At 43.5% G+C, this 22,256-nt stretch overlaps 1 protein-coding gene across 1 annotated transcript in view; it reads right to left on the bottom strand.

Annotated features, from left to right (window-relative positions):
• Positions 1–22,240, bottom strand: part of EXD3 (exonuclease 3'-5' domain containing 3) — a gene marked incomplete at both ends in the record, with an annotated part of 242,750 nt that extends 220,510 nt beyond the window's left edge. Inside the window, one exon of the mRNA XM_079544674.1 lies at positions 22,198–22,240. Coding sequence (XP_079400800.1) covers positions 22,198–22,240 — 43 coding nt within the window. The remainder of the gene's footprint in view (positions 1–22,197) is intronic.
• Positions 22,241–22,256: the final 16 nt, after the last annotated feature.

Genomic DNA, 22,256 nt, shown 5'->3' with positions numbered 1-22,256 from the left:
ACAGTTTGGATTTGGTAAATCAATCCATTTCTGATGAAGAACACGAACATGGATCATTCTCATAAGCACCAGCAAGAGCTGCCTTTGCAGTGTCACGAAGTCTGGGCTCGCTACCTTCAGCTACACCTCCAAAGAACTCAGACATGAATGCCAGCAGCTCTGGTGAAGGCTTTAAGAGCTAACAGACTCCCTTTACATTTACTTCTGCAGCAGTTAAAGAGACAGCGGATAAATTCTGCTATCAGTAAGAAAGCACAGCAGCGAGTTGTTTATTCTAACATCTAACACTGAACACCTCCAGGTCATCTGCTCAAGCAAATACAGAAGATAAATAGAGCAGGGCTTCAGTTAAATGGATCTGCTGAGCCCTGTATCCTTTTTACCATTATTATTAACCTACTGCCCGAAACAATGGAAAAGGACCTTCCAGTCTCTTGTACAGAGGAAAATAATGATGCACATTCCTCTTAATTTAATGCTGCTGTTCCTAAAGGAGGTAATAAATACAAAATGAATAGGAGAGCTGTGACTATGCCACCAGCATTGATTTTCATTTAAATCCTTTCCAATTATAAGAACAATGAGAATATATGACTGGAAAGGACTTTGGGGAGCGATATACTTTTAACCTCCCACAGCTGTTTGGTTGAGGGCTCTCCATGGAGCTGGGCAGCAGGGCATGCACTGTGATAAGCTGCTTCCTTCCAACTCACCCCGCAGTTCAAGAGCAGACAAAGCTGTGCTGACAACTGCATACTGCACCCAGCAATACTGAGCAGCTAGACAAACGTTTCCAAGCCTGTGTGAATCAGGAATTCCAGATAACCCTTATTTCCAAAAATGTACTGACCTTCCGCAATGCAGAGCTAAGAAAGGAAGATTCTGGTCTCCATTTCAGCCAACTGGTAAAACTGAACCGTAGTAAACAGAGTACCTTTGAAGTTCTGCTTGCAAAGCTGCCACTGAGCGAGAAAAGGAAAGTCAAATAGGCATTCCACACAATCTTCATGCTTTCTATATAATTGTAAAATTAAGTAACAGAAGAATTCAAGAGATTGTTTTTTCTGCACTGGTACAGCTGGATGTGTCTCTAGAAGGCACAGTGCAGTGGGAAAGGCTTAGGAAGACATGCAACAACACTGACATCATCCAGGAACCAAGGAAGGAGGAACTGTCACGATGTTTGTTGTTTTTACTCCTAAAATTCATTTAAAAATTACATTTTTAAATATTTATGAATTTTCCACAAGACTGCATGTTATGAATCCTGCACAACACCAACATTTCCTGATAACAAGAAAAATCAGGACAGGATCTTAGGGAATAGAACAAATCTATCTGCCGCAAGGCTGAAACATGGTTTCCTTCTACAGGTGGCTCAGTGGCACGTGGACATCTACCAAGCAATGAGAGGAGCAGTGAGTACAAATTGTGTTCTGTGAGCACCAATGCACACCTCCATATTCCACAACTCTTGGCAATGATGGCTCCAAAATCCTCTCACAGATCTCAGCTCCACTAATACCACTGTCTTCACAATGGAATATTCAGTTCTTTCCAGCCATACTGATGTGTTCATGGTGTCTGGGAAAGGATGCCTTCTTCAGCTGAACAAACACACTGAGCCCAATTGGGGATCTGGTATATCTTTGTACTGAGCAGTTTTAGCAAAACTTTGGCTAAAAGATGATGTATATTTAGTTAGCTGAAACAGATTGTAACCATGGCATTTTCAGCCTCCTGTTGTATTCCCCATAGACTTACACCCCTTCCTCAGGGCATCAGTCAGCAGGGATCTGGCCCAGCTCCTGCTGCACAGGATTTTACAACTGTATCCCTGTGGGGTTTGTGTAAGCACAGATAGGAGACAGCAGAAGAAAACTGCTTTGCACACCATGTTGCTTTGGGGGGTTCTGGCAAATGTCTTCATACATATGGCAGACAGAGTTCAGCATGTCCATAGTGAAATGCAGACAGCTCATGGTAAAGGACCGTAACAGTGACACAGGAAATGGGAACCGAGACAAAAACAAATAAGAAAAGGGTGAAGCAGGCTCAAGAACTTTGTTCCTGAAAGCAGTTTCACAACTGAGTACTCCATAGCAACATCTGAACAGGAACATCTCTGTCTGGTTGTAGACAGGCTCCCATTTTGGAGCACGTTGCCTTGTTTCCTCCCCTACTTCCCTAGCATTTCTATGAGGTACAGGCTGTGGATTCTGTCTCACCCAGCTGAACACAGCCTGCCAGGTCTCCTAAGGCTGCTCCTGTGGTCAAAAGTGAGATGCACTTCTAAAATGATTACTTAGCTGGAGCACTTTGGGATAATCTGAATCTTGCCCTAGAAACTTCTCTCCTCTGACTCTGTGAATCCTGGGTTCCAGCCCTGCGGGGCACAGCAGGTGTCTGCATTCAGTCCCCTTTCAGAGACAGGCAGGGCTCTTCTCTCACTTCAGCCAAACACAGTGGCTGACCTTACTCTGGGCAATGGGAAGAGAAGCAGGTTTCACAGCACTGCTGCACGGCAGCTCTGCTGGGCTGGTCACTGCAAAGCTCTTTTGGGCCCTATTTAAATAAACAACAAACCACACAAAACCAAAATACATCAACACGCAGCTGAAGGCAAATACTGAAAACTGTGAATGCAGTCAAAGCACAAAGCTGGTTGATTTCAAGGTACTGTCACTTCTAGAAAAGCCCAACAGGATTACATACCAGATTACGCAGCTCCAACAATATGAATGCAAAGTGCTTCTGACTTGAAAATACTTGTAATTTCATGAAACTTTATCTAGCAGTGCATTTCCTTGATGGAAATTGCTCAACTGATTGCATTGGAGAATTCCTTCATAAGCATTTCCTCCATTTCTGAAAGGTGTGTTTTCCATACCCGGATGTGTTTTTGCTGTTCTCATTAACATCTCCTCACTTAGACAGAGTCTACGGCACAGAAAAACCCTCATTTGCAATTGCTTAGTAAAGAATGGCTAGAAGGTGAAACTTAGATTTCTTTAAATGTCCCAACCATAGCATGCTCTGAGCCTGGGGAGGGCTGTGAGCAAATTCCCTTTTGATTACAGTTCTGGGAAATTGCAAATAAGGCAATTTCAGGGAAGACAAAGAAGTAGGTGGTAACAATGCACCAAGCTGCAAGGAAACCAAGCTGAAATTGCTCGCCTCTCCCAGCTACTACTTCAGTCCAAGCAAAAAAATAAAAATAAAAATAAATTTAAAAGCAAAATATGATTATTAAAAAAAGATAGTGCAGAGATTTTAAATTAGTATCAGGATTCCCTACTAAGCACATAAATGGACAAAGAGGTGGTAATAGCATTTTTAGAGGGCTACTGTGTTTCTGCAGTTCTGCCTTTCAGAGATGATGCCTCTATGCACACTTTTTAAAGAAGTTAAAATGCAAACAGAGGTGGACAGTGTTATGCAGGAGAGGAAACTATCATTTCAATCATCATTTCTAGTCTTTAAACTCCTGTGTCTGGTAAAGGACGATACTTTTTAAGTTCACCAGAAGGAATAAGTTCTTCTGAGATGGCTTCCAAGATTAGTTTTCAATTTTTGCTATTTTTTGGAGGCATATCAAAGAGATCGGGCCGCAGAGTTACATGGTAAACACTGTAGACAAGACAAAAGGATTCCTGTGATAGTATTTCTAAAAGATTTATACCTTTGAGCAGAGAGGAGTCTGAGAAAAATCATTCAGTTGGTAAACTCAAGAAAAACCCTGGACCCTCTTTTGCAGCCTCAGCCATGGCTGTCAGAAGAGAGGAACTATGCAGAAGAGATTTCCCGCAGCCAAGCTGTACAGCATGTGCCAAGATGCCTGAATTCCTGATTAGACGCTGACCGCGGAACAGAGCTGGGAGCTCTCGGAGAACTCAGAGTACACTGACTGTGTTTTTATGAAGACTCAACAGAGGCCAGGCCTACAAACCTAAATCCATGCTCCTTCTGCCCCCTCCTGCTCCCTCTGGCTATGGAGTTCTGTTTCCAGCTGTAAGTCACTGTCAGCCAAGGGATGGAAAAACACATTATCCAGCTTCCTCCCCCCTTCTCTCAAGCAGCACCTGTACCAGCAGCTCCTCTGTGGTACCTGAGCTTGCTTCCTGCAGCCCTGGAACAACAGCCATCCTTCCCATCCTACTGCAATAAACTGTGCTCTCTGCACTATTTCCTTTGAGGAGGCTCTTCCAAGCCACCCAGGCACCTTTCCTTCTAAGTCTGTCAAATCCTAACAAACGCTCTGCGCAGCCTCCCTTAATTAAGTCACAAAAATAGGAAGTTACAAAAGGAACCTGAATTCTGATCCGAATTTTTATTTTGATGATTGCATTCTCTTTGATTTCAAGGTAGGCAATGTTACACACACTCCTGACACACACTCACAGGGTGACCACGCCTCAGTAAAGAATACGTGCTTCTAGAGTATCCCCAGTGCCTTCAGTGTTATGAGGACTTGCCTCAATTCTTCTTCCTATACTTTTTACAGAGACACTAAGGAGACATTGGCAGTTTTGGCCAGGAATAACCAACAGGCTCCCCAAGCATCACAAATTAACTCACGCATCCTGCAGGAGTCCAGAACTGATTTCTCCTTGTACACAAAGGCTACGGTCTTTGCCCTGATCCCGGCTATTCAAACCTCGCCCAACTGTTCCTATTTCATTCATTTCCAGTGATGACAGAAAAGCTGGGAACTAGAAAACGGACAAAATCAGAGCAACTGCCAAGATGTTCATTTATGTGCAAGTATTTTTTCAAGCAGAAGACAGGGAGATAATGCTCTTCATGTCAGGGCTCCCACTTCCTTCAGTGATAAATGGTTCAATTCCACAAATGGAACCTGAGTTTTATATGCTGAATGGGAACTGCTGGGAAGATTGAGGGAGTGATTCCAATGACAGAGGTGACCATTCTATCCTGCTGCTCACCCCTTCACCAACAAACTTATGTCAAGTTTCCAAGTGACAAAATCAGTACAGAACATCTCCTCTAACCTGGCTTCTTCAGCTTCAAGTGTGAAATAAAAAAGCCCGATAAAAGCATACCATCTGTGCAACACAGCAGATAGGAAAACCAAATTTACACAGATGGGAAATATCACACACTCCCTTATGTCTCTATCAACACACCAGCTTTGCAAATCTGCCCTAAATAAAAACAAAATTGACAACACGTTATGTCTGAGGCCAGCAGGGCTGCGTACGCCTAGCATGTACTTGGCAGAGTCAGGATTGTTCTCTCCACTTTTAACAAACAACTCACTTATACATGAAAAAAACTTGCTAATGTTCAAGTATTCTGCTGTGTTCTAATGTCAGGAGGATTGTATTCAACTAATTTGCCATCAAATCCATAGAGACAAAGTAGTAGGTTGCTTGAAACCTCGCAGGACTTGACACAGCCTTCTTTTGAACCACAGCAGGGACAAATACAGATCTGGAACATTTTCTTGTTCTTTTAACTCCTTACCAATATGTGAAAGCATCATTTCAAACACATTTATTTTCAGCAGTTACATTAGGTGAAGAATATAGCTGAGCACATATGGAAATGCTTAAGAAGCAGCTCCATTTTCTGTCCAAGAAGTCTGTCGGCAAACACAATAAACTCACTCACACTCATGGCAACTCAACATATTTCACAAAAACAACCAACAAACAAAAAGTTTGTTTTCTTAAAGACCATGCTTCATTTATTTTGTAGGAGTATCTGAGAGGGATTAGTTTGAACAGACAGGTACAGATAGAGCCAAACATGATTAAAACAAGGCACCAAAATCAAGCCATGCCAACTCAGCTTGCATCTTCACACTTCCAGTACGACTTCTTGCACAGTGGTTAGCAGTCAACAGCTTAAGAAGAGCAGCAGGCAGTTATATTGCCCAACATGTTCCTAGGGTTTGCAACAAATTATGGCTCATGATTTCCCTGCTCCAGGTCTCACTTTGAACTAAATTTGTAGATCATTCTTCCAAGAACGTGCCCAACACCTTCATGCAAACTCTCAGCGCTAGAGTCTTGTTTCCGTAGCCACTGCATTTTAAGCATCATGCAAACTATTTCTTTTTGCTTCTTTTGAACTTCTCGCTTCCATTTGATGTACAGACTTTTTGTTACAGAATGAGAGGACTAAACAGCACAGGTCTCCTAAGGAATCCTGCAGGACTCTAATTGTAAACTCCCTCCACTCTATCAACTACTACTGCTACTACTGCTAGTGCTACGCGTTTTCTCCTCTTTTAATCAGTCAACTAAATAGTGCTCTTTCTCACTCCATGAAAGACTGTTTGTCTTTAGAAGTTGTAGCAAAGGATCCTGTCTGAAACTGTTTGAAAATCTGAGGACTGAGACATCCTAATTCAGCTGTTTGATTACCTTTCCAGTCCTTTGATTTGTTAAACTCATTCTAAAAAAGACACGTAGATTCTTTCATGCTCACAGAAGGTTAATCATATGCTCAATAATTCTGATCTGTTTTGATGGAACTGCCCACTTTAAGCTAGATTTCTCAGCATGCAGTTCCACAGTCTCCCTGAAAGTCTTTTCCAAGCTGGTATCATACCACCCTATCTTTGGTTTGCTGGGGTTGAGGATGTTTTCAGTGAAAGTGTAAATAACTCAGCAGTTTCTCCCTCGAATCTCTCCTGTGCTCTAACAACATCTGGTCCCCGCACTTCATTATTTTTCACTGCCTTCTTACATCTTGCTGTGGTGGATCAGCTTGAGACCGGTTCTGGTGCAGAAACCATGCGGAACATAGGTGCCACAGAACTGATTTCTCTGTCAATTCCACCTTCTCCAAGTGCTTCCTTCACACATTAGAACTTAAAGGTCTGGGCAAACTTTTAGACAACCATCTTATTTCCCACACATTTGGAAAAGAACTGGTATTTTTATACTTACTGAAAGCTGTTCCTCTAAGTTTTTGGCCTTTCAAAGTGTTTGTTCTTTTCTATCATCCTCACTTGGTCATGACTTCAGCTTTTGGATGGATGCCTCAAACTAAAGCCTTTCTTCCCTGCTGTTTCACATCATAGTTTTTCTCCCTCTCTCAGCTTTTGATAGGGCTGGGGCATTTCTCTGCAGTAAAATATTTTTAAATAATCTTCACACCACCTACAAACATCTCATCCTTTCCTCTGCTCCTTTCAGTCTCTTTTTAACAAGCTTCCATACCCTTGGCTTGGATTTCTTCCGCAAGGATGTGAAGTACGCCTGCGTTCACACCTACAGGGGGCCGCCAGCACGAAAACTGCGCCCCAAGTTCTGCACAACTCTCAGAAGAAAGTCGAAGCATTCTCCTCTCCATGAAGCTGCCTACGTGTTTCTCAGAGGTGCCATTCGTGGGGCTTAAGAGGACTGGGATGTCAATCTTCTCCAATTCTGTTTTCTACTCGAAAAGCTGCATAGTTTGTATTATTCTATACTTCTCTGACCTACAAGTTTGCAAAACTTGAAATCCTAAGGATTCTAAGAGTTATTTTCTCCGTTTGATCTTCAGCTTTAAGACACCACATAATTTCCTTATGAGTTTGAGCCTCTCCTTCTTATTTATATCACCTGTGACTTGATAGAAGGGTGTTCAAATGAAGTTTTCCTGCCATCAGTCTCCTTACAGCCCTATTCAACTTCACACAAAAGCCAAACTTCTGTGGTAATCCACCTTATTTCTTAAGATTTCACAATCTGCCTAGAAATACATACGCATCTGGCCTAATTTTCTACTTTCTCATGTTAAGTCAATAATCATCTAAGGGGAGAAAAGCTGTGCATCAAATAATGAAAAATTTCAATGACAAAGCAAACATGGTAAATGCAAATTTCAGTCACAGAATAAAAGAGTTCTAGAAAAGTTGGGAGCTGTTGCTTGAATAATTATCTACTGAATTCTTGCAAGCAGCATTCTAGTTTCTCCTGGACATCTGAAGTTTTTCTGCTACTGTTTGCCACCCACAAACGCTACATATTTGTATGATAAGAAAAAACAAACCAGTAAGTATATTTTCTAGTCATTACTGTCAATAGACAAGCCTACATTAATTAAGCCAGCAACCCCAGGGGAGGAGGGGAATCTCACATCTTGTTTCTCAGATTAAGTTGTGTTTCTGAAGTACATACATTAGCATGACAATGCACTTCATTTTTTTTCAATATTTATTATCATTTTAGTGTCTCCCTGAAGCTAAACACTAAAACCCATAAGAGAACAGAGAGATCTCTTGAAAAAAAGAACGGGAAAGAAAGAGAGCAATTTATTATGCAGGGTTTCATAGAAGTCTGGAGGCAGAGAAAGACAACAAAATAGCTGGAGAAAGGCTGCATCTTATGGACTTTGATGCTGAACGAGAAGAGCGTATGTAGTTACAGACTGCTGTCGGATTTTGTCTCCTGACAGCCAGAACTGTATGGCTGCCATTTCTGAAAAGCACACAGTGCACCTCGGACTTCAGCTTGTCGTGCTGAGTTTTCTCCGTTCACTCTAAGGAAAATGTGAAAGCTTTTAATTACTCATGAAAGATAATTAGTGTTCAGATATTATTGATCATCTAAGTAAATAACTTCTTTCTATTACTTCTGCTACATTATTCTCAGTACAGAAGTATCCACAGGACAGAAATTAAAAATAGAAATTAAAAATAATTGCCCTCTTTGGAAGTTGAGGATCAATGCATCACCAACTGCTTTAATCACAGAATCACAGCACGGCCTGGGTTGCAAAGGAGCACAGTGCTCACCCAGTGCCAACCCCCTGCTGTGTGCAGGTCACCAACCAGCAGCCCAGGCTGCCCAGAGCCACATCCAGCCTGGCCTTGAATGCCTGCAGGGATGGGGCATCCACAGCCTCCTTGGGCAACCTGTGCCAGTGCCTCACCACCCTCTGGCTCAAAAACTTCCTCCTAACATCCAACCTAAACCTCCCTGTCTCACTTTAAAACCATTCCCCTTGTCCCATCACCATCCACCCTCACAAACAGCCGTTCCCCCTCCTGTTTATCTGCTCCCTTCAAGTACTGGAAGGCCACCATGAGGTCTCCCTGCAGCCTCCTCCTCTCCAAGCTCAACAAGCCCAGTTCCCTCAACCTTTCCTCATAGGAGAGGAGCTCCAGCCCTCTGATCATCTTAGTAAAGCAAGGTTTAGAACCTTGAAAAAAATCAAAAGCCAGCAGGACCTTGGTTTATTTGCAGTGCTTGCTGGAACTTAACTACAACAATCATTTAATCCTAACCCAGCTCTTCCTGTTGATCTTCATGTTGACTCTGATCATGCTGGGTATCCTGCAGATGGTACATCACTGAAAAACAAAATCATATTTAGAGAGAAATTTCTAAATACCTGCTTTGCTAATAGCACTTTTTGCTGAAGAGTGAGTGACTTCAAGCAGTGCTGAAAAACTGGGTGCTCTACATTACAAACAACATTTTTAGATCAAGGGCTGAATGCTCACAGAAGCAAAGATAAGAAAGTTACCAGAGAGAGAAGAAAAACCATCACCCCTAACATGACACACACCAGTTAAGCAGGACAGATGATTGCAGCAAGTTATGTGAGGAGTTTAAACATTACCAAACATTGAAGTGTTCATTTTCATTCAGCTGGCCCTTTTATTATCCTGCCTCGCCTCTTCCTGAAGTTAATAAGGTTCTGTGGACAAATATCTCCTTATCACACTCATCACTTGAAAGAGCTCAGAAAAGAAAATGAAAGTGCTTGAAGCTCTCGGCGAACACACTGCATTTCACACCATATTTTAAACCCTCTTGAGTAACAAATACTGACTCTTGCTTGAAATCACACTGAAGAAGCTGCAGAATCTGTTAGTTTCAATTCAGCATTGACTCAACCCTAGAATTAAGTCTATGGGCCTTGCGGTTCTGGATGCTTTGCAGGGTTTCAGAATATAATGCCCAGCAATAAGAAAAGAAAAAAAGCAAGATCCCAGGTAAGGGAGGCTAGCACTCTCTGTGGCTCTTGCTATACAATGCTAGTCCTAAAACAGACATTTTGTCAGTCCATGAGGTGTAGCAGCATGTAAAGGACACGAACTACCACTGAACCCAGCACAGCCTTCTCTTATTAAGAACTGCAGTTTTATGTTTTGTTTACATTTTTCATTCTCACACACACACACACACACACACACACACAAAGATTACCAGTGTAATACCAAAAAGACAACTTAAAATAAAAAACACTCAAGGAACCGTGAGAACAGGTTTAAGGGGGAGGGGAACATTTACATCATCTTCTCGAGTTAAGTTGGAGGAATTTTCAACGCTAGGGACAATATGGCCCAAGGGAAATGGTAATGGGAGAGAAATAAATTCTTTCACCTCTGGCTTGAAATCCAAGTCAGGCTGGTAGTAGCCAAAAACCATTAGCTTAACATCTGCTAGCTGTTTGGTAACCCATGTGAAGTGAGTTATATTCCTCAGTGTCCACATCACAGTCCCACTAATTGGCACCATGTTGGCAATCTAAACAGAGAGGTTAAAGACTGAACGCGCAGCGAGCATGAGCTCCAGGATTAGTCAAATTCAGATCTGGGTACATATGTGAGAAACAACACATTTGGTGTATGCAACTCCATCTAATTGTCCCACCATCCTGTTCTGCCCTCAGAACAAAACAGTGAATCGAAGTGAGCCAACAAGCTGTCAGCATTCCTGCATCAAGCGTTCAGTCTCTGAATTACCAGGACACATCATGAAGTTAACTACTACCCCAAGCAGTCAAGCAACTGCTTAAATTTTAAGCAAAATATGGTACAGCAAAAAGTTAATTACGACCTGAAGTGTCTGAACAATAGGTACCAATACCTAATTTAAAAATATTTTTCTTAACATCATTTTTTAACAAAAAATGCAACAGTCTCTCTCAAAAAAGCAGCAACAATGTAGTTTCATAAATCCCAAGTTGCAAGACACATTTCTCTTTGTCTTCCCTTAAAGAAATAGAGCAAAGGCACAAAGCTGACCTTAGAACAAGATCCAGTAGCTTTAAGAAAATCTTCCCTTGCTACGCCCCATGGTAACACATTTGTGTCTGAGGAAAAAAATTAAGGGGATCATTGTAATAAAAAACAATGAAAAAAATGAATTTTTCATATCTGAATATGGCACAGTCTGAAAACAGTCTAAGCTATGAAGGAAGGAAACTCGTGTTACACTTTGGAAACCATCCCTGATGTTTACGCATCACTTCAGTTTAAAGAACTGCTTATGATGAGAACATGATGAAAGCTGTCGAGCATGAAAGGAGATATAAGCAAAGCCAAAAGAAGCATCCTTGCCAGAACTCTACCACAGCACACAATTACTGAATAAATTCGTCAGAGAGGGACCTCTAGAGGCTTCCAGGCCAATCCTCTGCTCAAAGAAGGCCAACTTCAAAGATGGATGAGGTTACCCAAGGATATTCTAGATGAAAGCTCAACACAGTACAATGCCATGCAAAATCCACATATAAAGAAATTGTTCCTGCTAGCTGAATACCCCTTTCATTTACTACTGCTCTGGAAAGATTCAAGTTCTGAGTTGTTCAGAGAGAAGTAATAATGGCTAGCTGCTGTTAAGAATAGTGGTCAGCTTCTTTAGCTTTTAGATGTAGAATAGGACCGTGTCACATTTCTCAGATGCCAGAGAAATTGCTTCCCATTGTAGTCGTTACTACTAGCTTCTTTTCACATCACATCACATCAAATAATTATACAGACACTGAGGTGGGATTTGCTGTGCTGACATCTGAAAGAGAATTCAGGGAGATGGTGAAGACTGCCAGGAACCCAGCCAAGCTGGAAGGAACGAGGCCAGCACCAGAGAGACAGAAGTTGCAACTGTTCTGCCTTTGGCTGCATTCAGCCCACTGAGCTGCCAGGATGGACTGAAGTAAATCTTCAGAAGCAATTCATGATGCTGCATGATGTTAACTGCACGATAAGGTCCAAGCAAATGTAGATGTAGAAAAGTGCTTTATCAAGCTCTTGCATATCAGCTCCAGCATTCACTTCTGAACTCACATGCAGGTACCAGGTGAGCTTTGGTGCTCCAATAAATGTTTTCTCATGAAACCCAGTATAGAAGTCATACCAAACTCATGAGTTTCCTGAGAGTAATTCTCCCCTACCTGAAAAACAGGAGGGGTCCAAGAAAGAAATTCTTCTCTGCAGGGAGGGCGTCAGGAAGGAAGGAAATGCGAATTACACACACCTCTGGGTAAGTCCCCCTTTACAAAAAGGGAGGAAATTGGAGTTAACTAAAGAGAGTATGTTTAGCATCACTGCACAAGCTGGGAAAAAACTAGGAAATCCTGGGTACAGATAATGCTGCCTCCTCCTGTCACTGTTGGGCTTTCTACGGGGAGAGGTGAAAGGTTTGATTCTCACTCTTTCATTTGCAGCAACACTTTGAAGTTACCTACACATCACTGCCACCATTTGATGGTCACCTCTCCCATATGTCATCTTATGCTCTTTTGTAATAGATGTAACAGTGCTATTAAAAACCATGTGTTTTCACTTTTTTTTTTTAATAAAAAAGGCTAACTCATAACTAAGCAGAGACAAAGGCTCTGTTGATACAACAACATGTGGATTAAATCTGAAAGGAGAAAGAAAGCTGTTCTGTTGAACTGACAATCGTGCACAGAGGGCTTATATCTAAATTGGGGCAATAAATCAATAGGAAAGATTTATTTGGCTGAAACAACCATTTACTTAGACATGGAGCAAGAGCATTTTTAAATCACTCTGGACACTGCACACAAAACAGCTTCTTTGGTTTTGTTCTTTTTTTGGCCTTTTTCTTTTTTTTTTTTTTAAAGTATATCCCCAAAGTTTCTCATTTGTTTTGCTTAAAAATATTTACTTTTTGGCACTTAGAGCCACGACAGGTCAGCCAGCCGGCACCTCTGGGCTCTCAGCTGCACTGCTCCTACTGGAAAAGAAAAAAAATTGGTTGCTTCATTTACTTTACTACATTAAACAGAGTGGCCTGAATGTATGCTTTCTCCCCACTATGCTCTTCTCCTGTGTTTTAACAAGTGAATGTTTTACTTCTTTTCTTCAATTCTATTAGCAGAGGCTAATATTCACTCATAATCAAGCAAGGAACTCGTTGGTTGTTGCTGTTACCGGTGTCAGACAGCAATTTCTCCTGCAGCACCTTCTGAGACCTGCACAATTACTTGCTGTATCAGAACCTCACTCCTTAGATGGGCACTAACCTGAGTGAGGTGCTCGAGAAGCTGCAGGCACCGTCCTCAAAACACCACCAGAAACACGCGTTTGGTCTCTGGATCCCAAACGACAAGCTGATGCTGAGGCACACTGACAACAAGGAGGATTTGGCCGAACATTTTAAGTGTGACACTGGTTGTAACTGTAGATGGGACCATGAACTGCAGCCATCTCTTTAACTGAAATCAGATGGTACCTGAAACCGACTGCACAGCTAGGACAGAGGACACCAGCATCTACTAATGACTGGATGCCTGACGCCACAAAGATGGCAGTGGCTAACCCATGCAAATGTCACCACACAACACCAGCCAGTCTCTAAAGAATGACAAAGACCAAAACATAAATCAGTATAAAGATAATTTGTCAGTTTGATGGGAATGTTCTGTGAGGAAATATTCGTAGGAGATGCTACTCAACACTAGAGAAAAGCGTTTTGTTCCAGAACGCTGCAGCTCTTCTTCAGCACATTCTGTAATGTCATCAGCTACAAGATTAGTATTATTTTTCAGAATTCCTATACTGTATGTGCAATAAAACATGAGAGGGCATCTGCATATGGCACAGAGTAGTGACACTGAGAAGGCGAAGATTTTGGCTGAAACTCTTCTTTCAAAACATCCTTCCTAATATTGCTTACAGGAATCACAAGAAATGGGCTTCTTCAAAACCATTATAAATACAGCCCCCAGCCCCACAGATGAAAATACTTCAGGATCCCTAACTTTGGTATTCTGCCAGGAAAGTCCCGATTTATTCTATTTCATCTTAAGTTCCATTTGCTATGGAGGTAGAAATCTCTCTCTTCTTCCTATCTCCTTCCCATCTGCAGCCATGCATACAGCCCACGTCTCAGCTCGGCCCCTGCTGCCTCCTCACTGACCATCTGGCTGGGACAGACTCCAAAGCACTACATTCATACATCTAGAACATCTCAGTCTTCCCTCCTTCCTTAAATCGCTCTTTGCCAACAAGGAGCCACACCAGTGGGACAGAAAGGGAAAAAGCAAAAAGAGATAAAGACTAGGAGAAGAAAGACAGCCTAAGAAGGCCTGCTTTTTATTATTATTATTCTCCTTTAATTTTTATTTTGGAGAATTGAGCCCTCATGACATTAGAGTTCATGGAAGAAGTACACGGTTATTCAGGATGCCAAGCAAAGTACAGTCTTCTAGTTTTGATAAGCTCTCAGGTTGTCTTTCCCATCTATAAAGCACAGCTGGCACTCTGGGATGTAAAGCTCCTGGCCAGATAGAGCCACAGTTCCCAGCTGGGAGGAAGATGTCGCAGTAAGGAGATGGGCAGCCAGCCAGAGAACTGTCCCTGCCCACAGCAGGCACTACCTGCTCCACCACCTTCAGCACGCTGCACCCCGTGCGGTGCCCCTTTAGAGGCACACAAGCACCACCTGCAAGTGCTTACACAGAACCCAGCTGGTAGCACTGATGCTAAAACAGAAGAGGGAATTTAAAGGATAAGTAAAGCAATATATAAAAGCTGCTGAGGTTTCTGCACTGCAGGCGTCATTCCTGCATAGGAAACGTGTGCTTCAGTTAGCCAAGCCTAATCAGTGCAGGGCTGATTCAGAGCTAATTGCTCAGAAGAATGTTTTGAGTTACACCAGTTTGGTATGCTTTTATAAAAGCAAAACAAGGTATGTTTTGAGCAAAGCAAAGATTGTGTTTATGTTTACGTACAATCTGACTCCCACATACAAAGAATGCTTCTTCCTGCACAAAAACTAAAAGCATCAAGAAAAGTCAAAACGAATGCAAATGATCTGGCTCTGTAATCTTGCCAGAGCAGAAGAAGCCCCAGAGCAGTTTAGCAATCACTGTCTTAAGTTCAAGTTTCCTGACTCCTGCTTTGTTCAACATCTTAATTATATTTTAAAAAGTCTACAGCACTTGAGATTTCAGGGCACATTTATATACATTGACTAATTCTCCCAAGGTAAAAACTATTATCCTCTTTATTACAGAAGGAAAGTGAAAGAAGAGAATAAGCAATTTGTCAAAGGCACAGAAGGAACTCACATAAGGGTTGGGATCAAAATCCAAGAGATTCTGAAGAGTTTCTTATTGCTTCTAAAGGATTTTTTTGTTTTTTGAAGACAATAGCAGAATACAAAAAAGTTCTCATAAGAACATACATTTAAGATCGAGGCAGTTTATGGGGTATTATTTAAATAAATGAATCCACTGTTGGAAAACTATAGTGAATTATTTAATAGATGGCTTCCAAGTACAGTGCTAGCTTTAAGTTAGCCCACAATACAGTCAACCTTGCCTTGCATAAGATAGGGAGGTGCACGGGGCAATCCATCCCAGGCTTCAAGCTCTGTGCTCCGGAGCAGCACGTTACATCTCCCCCAGGACTCCTTTTTCCCAGCAGAGGATGTGCTGAATGCTGTCCGACAGCAGCCTCGCCGTGTGCTATTCAAGAGTGCCCTCTAACGAAGCTGCAGCCGTTTCACAACACGCACAGGAGACCAGAAAAATCCCAAATGAGACTTTCCAGAAATTTCTCATTAAACTCTAAGCTTTGTTTTCCATTGAACAAAAGGGACAAACACACTGACTGCTGACTGTTCCTGCACAGACGTTTTATATTCCTTTCTATTATGCAAGCCTCCATTGGTAAACATGTAAGTAGGAAAGAGGACAAAAGAGAAAAATGGAAAAATTCAGAATTCTCACTTTCTGAGAAAGAAATCCGGATGAGATGTGGTACCAGGGCACCTGGCCATGTACAACTTAAAGATAACTGAGTTCTACAGGATCTGCTTTATCCATAAGGAACTGCTGGGGAGCTTTTCAACATGAGGTTCAGTCAAGCTAACCTCTACAAAAATAGCAATGTCATGAAGTTCGCAACACAAAATTGAATCCTCATAAACCCACTCCCTAATACACTGCAGTATCAAAAAGTACTGCTTTTCTGAAGGGATGTCTTCATTTTAAGAGCAGTTATGTAAATACAGAGATGAAACAACTCCCTACAAGTTTGTATGAGTGGAACTTGGTTTACTGTCCAGTTCACTGTCCCCTACCTACATAAGCACACATACTTTGAAAAACATCCTGCAAACAAATGAATAAAATCAAACTCACCAGAGGAGGATGGTGACCCTGCTAGCTCCGACAGATGGCTGGGGGACCCAAGGCTCACAGACCTGCAATGAACCAAAGCCTGTGGTTAGCACACACAGCTTTCTGCGCGCTCACTGACAGGACACAGTGAAGTGTTACCTTGGGGGGACAGCGATTCAAGCACACGTGAAGCATTTTCTTTAGAATCACAGAGTCACCAAGGCTGGAAAAGACCTTCGAGCTCACAGCCCAGCCGTCCTCCTGCCAGGTGTATTTCCCCACTAAACCACGTCCATCAGTACAACATCTGCTTGTTCCTTGAACACCTCCAGGGATGGTGACTCCACCACCTCCCTGGGTGCCATTCCAGTGCCTGACCATTGTTTAGCAGAATAAATGTTTCCTAACGTCCAACCTGAACCTCTGGTGACACAACTTGAGGCCATTCCCTCTCGTTTTATCACTAGTTACACAGTGTTTCATCAAACACGGCCTTACATACTTGCCAATCTTTTTGCTTCTTGCCAAACACCTTTGCTGTAAGGTTATGATCACGTGTTTGAGAGTCACAAGGACAGTAAGAACTCCACGCAAATGTTACACAACCTTAATGGCACCACTGTCCTCTTCCAGGCAGACTTTAACGACAGAACACCGCCAGAACTCCACTGCCATTCATCTGAATGACCTACAGGCAACAATCAATTCCCAAAACAAAACCAAAAACACAAAACCCAAACTATAAAGCATTCAAACATGGCTACTAAAAACCAGCCTGACACAGTCTGGTGCTTACACACAGCTTTGCTTTGTAAAGCAAGATGGCATTCTCTATCTCAAAAAACCAAACCAATTTCCCTTTAGTTTCTAACAGTGGGAGACTTCAGTCCCCAAGGAATATTTCCCAAAAACTTACAAGCAGTTGTTCAATGTAAAAAAACCCACGTGAAGCAGTGTAATGCAGCAAGCACTTCCCAAGCAGTGCAAAGGTCCTCCTCCCACATCTTCACACATTCCTCACAGCACTGTTATGTTCCAGGCAACTCTTTTTCTGACATAACAGCTTATTCCTCGAGGAGGTTCAGGCAGAGTTTGACATTAAAAAGATCAGCAGCGGGCAGGCAGTGTCCTGCATGTTTTGAAAAAGGGATTTTTCTTCCACGAACATGTAATCCAAACAAGGCTCAGTGAGTCCGCATGAAAATCAGCAGTGGCCGCAGTACCTTTAGAACCACACAGCGGAAAGTTTTGGTGCAGAATGGGAAACGTGAGCACAAAAAAATAACACAGACTGAGAGTTACAGTACTTTGCAGCCTGAGCTGTAACTGCTGCTCTGAGCCGTGGCAATTCCCACACAGCAAAAGTTTAAATATTGAAGTTCATTGCAGAACATGAGCATTGGTACCTGAGCCACATGGCTGCGAGCAGACCTATAGGGGAAGCCCCAGTACTGTAAAATGTTCTGCTTCTGAAGGTAAGAGCAACGTCAGCCAAGAATAAATCCCTCTGCATGGTCCTAGCTGACTATAACATAGGAACAGCAATATTTTAACCAGAAAAGAAGTCTCTGAAATGACAGCAGCCATACACTTGCACTTAACGCAAAGTCAGATGATAACCTTGGCACAGCTGGAGGGGCGACCAAGAGAGAAGGAACACGTTGCAATGTGTGCAGTCCATGCAGAGCTGCAGCCTCTCCTGCTCTGGGTGCAACAGAAGGAGAATTAACATGCAGCTCTGCTCAGCAGATGCGCTTCACAAGCTGCACAGGAGCAGATCCCACAGGTAGTGGTACAAACATAATTCTAAGAACACAGCCATGCTTTCAGACCTGGGCATGCAGTGGGGAACCTGGTTTCCATACCACAAGAAAACAATGCATTGACACCACTGCTTTTATTTTCTTGGTAGCTACCATCACTAGCAACAGCAGGTAGGCACAGCAGCTCCAGTTTAACCATGTCTTGGTTTCAAAACTGTTTCAGGCGCTGTTGCTGTTTAAATGTTTACGTAACGTAAATAAGAACCAACTTTCTTTTACTCTGTTCTTCCATTATCTACATCTGCATTCTGTTTATTAGCAATTCCTTTCTCCTTCTGGATCTGCAGTGTTGCAGCTGGAAGTGCAGGTAACACACAGAGAGCGCCAGCAGGACGTACTGCTCAGAGGAGGAACAGGAGCCCATGTTTCACATGGGACTGGGCAGGAGCTGAAGGACTTTTAGCTGTTGCTGGTACGATCAGATTCCAAGATATTTGATCTTTCTTTAACTTCTTCGGTCTATCTGTGCATTGCAGAACACACTGCAGAGGGTTGTTCTAAAAAACATCATTCTTTCTTATATAGAAATTTGTTTGAAAACAGCAATTGTTGTAACTCTCCAACAGGTCTACTGCTGCTTGGAGCCAACACCAAGCACCCAAAGTGTCATCTCAAGTGAGTGGCTGCCAAAGAGAGGTAATTAATTACGTTTGATCATTATCTGCAGACCATAAAGCATTCTTTGCCCCAATTCACCTAGCAAGGAATTCACACAGCTGGGAGGGAGCACACTGCTCCCAGTCCCAAGCAGTTCGACAGCACTCCCGTCTTGCAGGCCCAACTTAATGCCATTTGCTGATGTTGCAACACTAAACCTGCATTGTGTATTCACAGAAGAAACAAGACTTTCATCCCCTGGGAAAGGAGCTTTCCAGCCTCCTCTTCTGATACAAATCTAACTGCAGTGTCTCTTCAGCCTTCCCTTATCCCAGGCGTTCACACTCTCCTCTTTCATTGTTTCTCACAATAATTTTTCAGGCTTTTATCACTCACGTCTACCACAGTTCTTCCCACACTGTATTAATTTACTAGACATTAATTCAATTAAAAGATGAGAATGGGAAATGGAAGGATGTTCAGCATTCAGCATAACTCATTTCTGTTCATGTAATTCCACTCCTCTCACACGCCTCTCAGTTCCTTTATGGCCATCCCTTGCTCCAACACACACCATTACAGCACAGAGCTGCTTGAGTGGGCTGCTGCTATTTGCCTGCATAGCACCAAGGATTCTCAGAGAGATTAAAAAAAAAATTATGTTGAAGTCATAGGCGTTCTGCTCAGCTCAGTAATTACCTTTGCATCAAAACAGAACTTAGTTCAGGGGAAAAGCACTCGCTGCTTCTCAGTTAGCACAGGGTGACCTGCGTTGCGTCCCCTCACCCCACTCCTCCCAGGACTCATCACACACCAACAAGGACTCAGCACAACTCTGGAGAACATTATTTTACTTCAGGAGCAATTTTGCTGGCTGCCACAGGGCAAAAATGCGCAGGCGTGCTCCCGGTGCAGCTGTGAGCCGACCTACCTGCCTCTGCACTGAGCTCCCAGCTGTAACCTAACGGAGCCAAGAGCTCACAGTGCTGAGCCTATGCACAGAGAACACCCACTCCTCCCTTTCCCTCTCTCCAAGCTGCCTCTGGAGCACACAGAAGTTACGTTTGTCTCAAGCTTTGCCAGCTCACACTACTTTATGTCAGTGGAAAAGGAACCAGTTCAAATGCTGCAGTTTAGTCCTCCCAAACCTCTGTTAGCAGCAATGTCTGTTCTGATGCAGTTTCACTGCAGTTTCACAAGAGCAGCTTCTTCAGCTCTCCCAACAAAGCTGAGAAAAGTTTGCTGTAACTGCTACGCTGTAAGCAACAAAACTTTGTGCACGTGAGCATTACGCTTACTTGAAATAGACAGCATTACTGCCTAAAAAATTCCAAATCAAAGTTTCTTGGCAGATTAATTTACATTGCGGGGTACGTGTTTTGCTGGTTCTGCTCCCCATGCTAAAATTTCTGATTATTCCTGCTCTATTGTTTGCAATAAACAGTGAGAAAAAAACATGGAAACCAAAGTTACGGCTATTAGTGACACTTGTGCCAAAAAGCTGTCACAGCCATGAGCCTGTTTCCATAGAAAACCACAGGGAACACCAAAACACCCGATGCTGCCTAAGAGACTTCCAGTATTCATGGAAGCACGGGAAGCTTTTTACTTTTTTAAACAAAACTTCATAATTTCAGAGTGAGTCAACAGATCCTCTAGTTGAGTCCATCACTCAGTATATTTTTATAACCTTGGAAGCACTCTTATCCTATCAAAACAATAAATGGGCACAAATGGATCCAAAAGCCCTTCAGAAGAACCTAATGAGATAAAAAGTGTGTCAGCAGGAAGTCCCAGCATGAAAACTGTTCATCTGGAGGTGAAAAGCCCGTCTCATGCCTTTCAGACTTGACTTGGCTGGAAATCCCTCCCAGCATGGGGCAGACTGCAGGCTGTGTCACCTCCATGTGGAGGATATACTGAACGAGGGATGCTCTGAACTCACACAGTTCCCCAGCTGCCCAGCTCTGACTCTGCTCTCTGTGACTCAATTCTGATGACTGAGAACAGTGGAGGAAGAAATCCACTAACTTAAGCTAAACTTCCCCTGGAAAGAAAATCATGCTTCCTCCTTAAAGTGGAGGTCCATACAAAAGCATGACACGTTAAAGCAACCTTAATTTACAATGAAAACTTTCAGAAACACACAAAATCCTGCTATTTCTGCAGCTTCTTCCTCTTCTGAAGGGGAAGAACAAGCAGTGTAAGCGCAGTCCCAGCAGCTGACTCGCAGATTTCCCCCCAGCCACCTGGGCATCCTGAGCTCCCACACTGAAGCCTTCCTTCCACGGCATTATCTGACTCCAGCCAAAAAGCCCCAGCAAATGGCAACCTTTAACCTCTCTTGGAAACGACTCCTGTAATTAACATCCACCACTGCTAGCAAATTGTGTCGTATTTTAAAGAATCTGCATAGCTTTGACTTTCAGTTACCAGGGCTCATTATACTTTTGGTAGAAAGACCACAAACGTTCAACTGCCAAACAACTCTGCCATAGGCACAGCTTTACACAAAGGGACTGAAAGCTCTTCTCTGGGGTGTTCCTGAGCACACCGAGCTCAGCAGATCTGCTGCAGGCCTCGTTTTCCAGAAACAGAACACTGCTGTGGCCTCCAGGATTTTCAAACCCCGCTGAAGGGCTGCTAGAACTGGAGCTCGTGCTCTAGGAGCCATATGGAGGAGCACACAATCACTCCAACTTGGTTCTCTTTTAGAAGGAAAAAAAAAACCAACAACCAAACCAATCAATTCTTCCCATAACATCAAAGTTCAGACTGTGTCACTGGCGCAGCTGAACCCTGCAAGCCACTGTCTGCCAGCTTCCTACTGCACGAACAGAGACACGGCCCTGCTCTGCAGTGAAAACGAACAGACACGGCGATCCTCCCCCGCTCTGCGCGCAGCTCCACTCACCTGGCGCCTACCCGGAAGCGGCAACGCCAGCCCCCCCCCCGCGTCCGATGCTCAAATCCTTCCCTGCAGCTGCCGCTCCCGGAACTCCCCGCTCCGGTCCCGCGCGCCGCCGGACCTCATTCCTGTGGACACCGCACGCTGCGCCGACAGGGGGCGCTACAATCCGCAGCAGCGCCGCGAGCCCCGAGGGGCGGGGCGGGAGGGATGTACCGTAGTGACCGGAACGCGGGGCTGCCGTCCGCCTACCGTATTTACTGTACTTAATGGGAATGCGGTGCGGCAGCGAGAGTGCATCTTTATTTAAACGTTTCAAAAAGCAGCGCTATGGGCTGTGCTGCTCCTGCAGCTGCCCCATCAGGGGCTGCTCTCCGCGCTGATTTATTGGTGGCTTTTTGACCTTCCATTGGTCAGAGCCCGCATCCCCCTGCTCCTGTCGCGTTTATGACTTCTTATCTCAGCTTTTCCCCCAAAATGTCGCCCGCACAGTGCCTGAGTGCCCGCACGCCCCCACACCCCCACCCAGCAGGGCTCGCACCCGCAGGGCCGTGGCGTGGTCCCGCATTCCGCCTCCCTTCAGC

This window comes from Tetrao urogallus (genome assembly GCF_951394365.1).
Source record: "Tetrao urogallus genome assembly, chromosome: 19".
Lineage (NCBI taxonomy): Eukaryota > Metazoa > Chordata > Aves > Galliformes > Phasianidae > Tetrao > Tetrao urogallus.
Note: the sequence above shows the minus strand (reverse complement) of the source record. Positions and strands in the feature narration are given on the sequence as shown.